This window comes from Marmota marmota, unplaced genomic scaffold, assembly GCF_001458135.2.
Source record: "Marmota marmota marmota unplaced genomic scaffold, marMar, whole genome shotgun sequence".
In the NCBI taxonomy this organism is placed as follows: Eukaryota; Metazoa; Chordata; class Mammalia; order Rodentia; family Sciuridae; genus Marmota; species Marmota marmota.
Window position 1 is genome coordinate 43,490,791 of NW_026000174.1, and position 6,229 is coordinate 43,497,019.

At 36.5% G+C, this 6,229-nt stretch overlaps 1 protein-coding gene across 1 annotated transcript in view; it reads right to left on the minus strand.

Annotated features, from left to right (window-relative positions):
- Positions 1 to 6,229, minus strand: part of Ccdc73 (coiled-coil domain containing 73) — a 123,519-nt gene that overhangs the window by 96,836 nt on the left and 20,454 nt on the right. Inside the window, exon 2 of the mRNA XM_015504950.2 lies at positions 2,503 to 2,574. Within this exon, the coding sequence (XP_015360436.2) occupies positions 2,503 to 2,574 (72 nt within the window). The remainder of the gene's footprint in view (positions 1 to 2,502; positions 2,575 to 6,229) is intronic.

Genomic DNA, 6,229 nt, shown 5'->3' on the forward strand with positions numbered 1-6,229 from the left:
TGCCTAGCATGTGCAAGGCACTGGGTTCAATCCTTAGCACCATATAAAATAAAATAAAGGCATTCTGTCCATTTACAACTACAAAAAAAAATCTAAAAAATCTGGGGGTGTAACTCAGTGGCAGAGCACTTGCCTAGCAGGTGTAAGGCCCTGGGTCTGAGAGGAGGAGGAAAAGGAGAAGGAGGAGGAAGAGGAAGAAGAGGAGAAATGTGGAGAGTAGATGAGCCCCCAGTCATCAGCTGGTCATCAGCTGATCCTATAGCATCAGCAAAAGCCAAGCCTGGGAAACATTCCTGGGTGTGGCAGAATGTTCCTACCACTGTAATAGTAGGATAGCTGCAAAAAATGAAGCTCTGTAACTTTTTAGTACACAAAGAGCCTCTGACAACTCATAAGCCTTGAACAATTCACAATGCCCCTATAGTTTAACTTTCTGATTATGAGACCCTATACAATAAACTTGTGGAGCTAGTTCCGGGTCACTGTTCCTCCATCAAAGAGAAGTGTCTCACCTGGCCCCAGCTTTGCTTAAAAATGTCTTTGTGTTTTCTTTGTGTTTTTCTTCATCTCCAGTCACCCCTACTCAAGATTCCTTTATGGATGCTGCATGGGTCACAGCAAAGAAAGAAGGAAAAAAAGATAAAAATGAAGAGAAAAAAATGAACATATATATGTATGTATGTTCATGAGTCAAACAACACAGCAAGAACACATATACCCACACATACACACATTTACACTCACATTTGATAGAACAATGAAGGAAAAATTTTAAAATATGTAAATTTTTAAAGTGAAATAAAATAAATCTCAATGAAAAGTGGAGGGATTTTCACCACTGAGGTGGTCAAAATTATTGACAAGAATAATTTTGATATGCGTATGCCATACTGGGACAAAAAGAGTCCCAACTTTTGCCTCTAACTCTATGATTCTGATATTGAGATCTGGTTCATTTCCTGTGTACCCACCTCCCTTGGAAGCAGTATGAATTCTCACTGCTTGAATCCCTAGCTATAGAACAACTGGAAATTGCACCCCTCCTCTATTCTACCGTCTTTGTCTAATACTATTTATTGAATAATCTATTCATCCTTATTGACTTGAAAGCCATCTTTATCATTCACTAAATTATTTTATGTATCTATATTTATGTATACTATTAGTTCCACTGAATAAGTATTCACATTAATAACCAAGCTATTTTAATTATTATAGCTTTATAACATGCTTATAAAGTATGTGTAAGGCCCTGGGTCTCTTCTTTTTCAAAACTTTCCCAGTCATTCTTGTATGTTTATTTCTACATAAACCTTAGAATCAACATGTTCAGGAAACTTAAGCTCCCTGGACATGCTGTTGGTATTTTAAATTGGATGGTATTAAACCACTGGTTAAATTAGGAATTCTGATGATTTTTATACTGTTGATTCTTCCTATACAAAAACAAGATAAAGCCAGGTGTGGGCTGGGGTTGTGGCACAACAATAGAGTGTTCCCCTAATACATGTGAGGCCCTGGATTCGATCCTCAGCACCACATATAAATAAATAAAATAAAGGTACTGTGTCCACCTACAACTACAAAAAAAGTATTAAAAAAAAGTCAGGTGTGATGGCTCACGCCTATAACAGTCCCAGCTACTCAGAAGGCTGGGGTAGTAGGGTCATTTGAGCCCAGGAGTTTAAGACCAGCTTGGAAATACAGTGAGACCCTCCAATCTCAAAACAAACAAAACAAAAATAAAAATCAGAAACAAGATATAACTTTACATTTTGAAATGTGCTTTGAGCTTTGATTTGTACTTAGTATTTACCTGTGCTTTCTAGCCACATTCAGGCCTACTACAAACCTGTCTCTCATTTAATCTGACTCTGATTTTTCTTTGATATTCTGATATAATCTTGAGTCTGTCTAGTCTCACAATTTGAATCATTTTTAGTTAGTTTTAATCTCTATCATCTGAATTATGATTCTGATATATTAACTGTAAGTTCCTGTTTCAATTCTGCCAAGTGAAAAGGAGAAGGATCATCATCATTAAGCTTTCACTTTTTTAGCTTTAAGATTACATGGAGGGAAAGGCATAAGAAGCACTATCATAAAGCTAGAGAGAAAAACCAGAGCTGATGTTATTTTTGTCTATTTGGTTACATTATGTAAAAACATCCCAGGGAAAATAGGGCACTAGTTCCAAAGTTTCACTGATTTCAAAATACTCTTATTCTCCTATAGTATGTTTCTCAAGTGTAAAATAATATATAGAAATTTTCAGTTATCCTCAATGTTATAATACCAAAAACCTAAACAAAAATTTTATCCTATTTTCTGGAAGTCCATTTGTCACCAACAGTTTTACTTGGAATTTTCTTGAGATTTTGTTTCAAATAATGTACTACCCCTGAATATGTTTAGGAAATTTAAAAATTAATTCTGCAATACAGATTAGAATACATTTTAAACAGATGTTAAAAATGCTAATCTGAGGGGGGAAATACTCACCTTTTGCCATTTAAGTTCTTGTGTCTCCACAATAATTTTACCAATCTGCTCTTCATATTTAGTTTCTGCTTCCTAAGTAAAAAAAGAAAATGTTATGAAAATTAGAACTTTCAGACATTTAATTTTACCTCTTTTCAGAGAAACAGAAATGGTATCCTCTCACACAATTAGAACAGAGTTGGACAAATTCCAAATTATTTGAACAAATCCATCAGCAAATTGAGGTCGCAGATCAATCAAATAACCCAAAATCTGAGCAGAGACAGGTACCTGCAGGGAGGAGCACAATCCCAGCATTTGCTTACCTGGGAAACAAGCCACTGAGTACTGGTAAGAAAAGTTAGCTAAAAGTCCTTAATAAATTTCTAACAGCAGAATGTGGGCTACTGTAAGAATATAAATCCTCTGACGGCCTTTGAAATAGGGAGGCTTGTACCTTCTGATAGGCTTTTCTTGAAGAAACCCACTAGGGTGTTACAGGGAAGACTAGGAAGAATCCTGAGAAAGCTTTTCCCTGTGATAATGATTATGGAGGAGAAGAGCAATCACAAGCTATCTTTCCTATTTCCTCTACACACCAAATTTCTTGATCACAAGGACAAGGGGAAGAGAAATGAAAACTACACCCAAGTAAACAAATGGAAAACATGTGCAGTTAACAAAGAGAATAAACAGTCACTACTTAGATAGAAAACTACTTAGATAGGCCTGCCTTCCTTATCTCCTTTAAGAAATGAAAGCCTTAATCTACAAGGGGAAGGCCAATAAAGATCATAACCTCAGAGCACCTGTGGAAACCCACTGCAGTTGGGAGGACTGAGAAAACAACATCTGTATCACTAGAGGGGCATAAATGCATGCTAAAGGAAGGATCAGAACACTTGTGAAGGCTTCATTCTGAAAATCATATTACCTAAGAGTGAGGCTTACTGAGAATATAAAAAAAGTCTCCTTCCTCCCACCTGTTGCCACCCACCACCACACTAATAAGTATTAATTTAAAAACATTCAGATGGGGTGGCTGCAATGACAGATTCTCTCTAAACGGAAAACCAAAAGTCAAATGGAGACATACAAAGCCAAGTAGGAAGCAGTCATTTAGAAACACCTTCTGTTTTTTTTTTCAAAATAATGTAATACTCTTGAATTAACCTACATCATAAACATAAGACATCTCTAGAGAAATCTGAAACTTCTAATGAAAATCTCAACTGCCTGGTTGACTGTTGAAGATGTGCCTCAACAAACACATAGAGCCCTTATGCAAAGACTAGGTGGGTTTTTATTGTTGTTTTATTTTCCTTTTGGCGCTAGGTGTTTAGGAAATCTCTGTCACATCATTACCTGATCATGAAACTAACAGAACAGCAATTTTATTGGCCACACACAAAGACTACAGACTTTACCAATAGTTCAGAAAAGTCACCAAACAAAACATAAGCCAGGCTGGGGCTGTAGCTCAGTGGCAGAGCACTTGCCTATCATTCAATCCTCAGCAGCACATAAAAAAATAAATAAATAAAGGTGTGTGTTCATCTACAACACTCTCTCTCTCTCTCTCTCTCTCTCTCTCTCTCTCTCTCTATATATATATATATATATATATATATATATATATATACATATATAAATCAAAATTCTAGAAAGGGGGAAGAATTGTTTTTCAGAGTTGATGCATATCTAAAACATAGTTTTCAACAGAAAATCACTAAACATGCAAAGAACTTATATGACCCACACACGGGGAAAAAAGTTAACAGAACCTCCCCACAAGGAAGACAAGTCATTGGACTTACTACCCAAAGACTTTAAACCAACTATTCTAAATATGCTCAAAGAACTAACAGAAACCATGTACTAAAATACTAAAGTCATATCATCTCACTCTAGTCAGAATGGCAGCTATTATGCATATAAACAACAATAAGTGTTGGTGAGGATGTGGGGAAAAAGGTACACTCATACATTGCTGGTGGGACTGCAAATTGGTAGAGCCAATATGGAAAGCAGTATGGAGATTCCTTGGAAATCTGGGAATGGAACCACCATTTGACCCAGCTATCCCTCCCTCTCCTCGGTCTATACCCAAAGGACTTAAAAACAGCATACTCCAGGGACACAACCACATCAATGTTTATAGCAGCACAATTCATAATAGCTAAACAGTGGAGCCAACCTAGATGCCCCTCAGTGAATGAAAGGATAAAAAATGTGTGGCATATATACACGATGGAATTTTACTCAGCAATAAAAGGGAATGAAATCATGGCATTTGCAGGTAAATGGATGACATTGGAGAAGATAATGCTAAGTGAAGTTAGCCAATCTCAAAAAATCAAATGCCAAGTGTTTCCTCTGATATAAGGAGGCTGATTCATAGTGGGGTAGGGAGGAGGAGCATGGGAGGAATAGATAGGGCAGAGGGGTGGAAGGGAAAGGGAGGGGGCAGGGGGTTAGCAAGGATGGTGGAATATGATAGACATCATTATCCAAAGTACAAAGACATGAATTGGTGTCAACATATATTTTTTTTTTTTAGAGAGAGAGAGAGAGAGAGAGAGAATTTTTTAATATTTATTTTTTAGTTTTTGGTGGACACAACATCTTTATTTTATTTTTATGTGGTGCTGAGGATGGAACCTAGTGCCCTGCGCATGCCAGGTGAGCGCGCTACCGCTTGAGTCACATCCCCAGCCACAACATACTTTATATACAGAGATATGAAAAATTGTGCTGTATATGTGTAATAAGAATTGTAATGCATTCCGCTGTCATTTATTTTTTTTAAATCAATGAAAAAAAGAAGGTAACAGAATGCTAAAAAGAAGTTTATACTAATAAATTTGACAACTCACAGAAATAGACCAATATTTCAAAAACCACCACTTACATGGAATTTCAAGACAATCAAAACTGAGTGTGAAAAAATTATCAAAAGAATGATTGCCTCTTGGGGATAGGAAGTGGAATTTGTCTAAGAAGAGGCATGGGGGAACTTTCTGGGTTTATGGAACATACCTTTTTTTTTTTTTTTTTCTAATACGAAGCCATATTTTATTCCATTTCAGACCCTTAGAAACAATTTAGTAACTTGTTCTTGAAATACATAATACAACAGAACCAGCAATGAACTTGTTTTATTTAATTTGTTTTTATTTATACATGACAGTAGAACATATTTGACATATCATACTTTTTTTCTTTATTTTATTTTATTTATTTATTTATTTGTGTGTGTGTGTGTGGTGCTGGGAATCTAACCCAGGGCCCTTGTGCATGGGAGGCGAGCACTCTTCCTTTTTTTTTTCTTTTTTCTTTAATTTTTATTGTTGGTTGTTCAAAATGTTACATAGTTCTTGACAAATCATATTTCACACTTTGATTCAAGTGGGTTATGAACTCCCATTTTTACCCCGTATACAGATTGCAGCATCACATCGGTTACACATCCACTGTTTCACATATTGCTATACTAGTGTCTGTTGTATTCTGCTGCCTTTCCTATCCTCTACGTAATCCCCCATCCCCTCCCCTCCCATCTTCTCTCTCTACCCCATCTACTGTCATTTATTTCTCCCCCTTGTTTTTTTTCCCTTTCCCCTCACTTCCGCTTGTATGTAATTTTGTATAACCATGAGGGTCTCCTTCCATTTCCATGCAATTTCCCTTCTCTTTCCTTTTCCCTCCCACCTCTAACCCCTGTTTAATGTTAATCTTCTTCTCATGC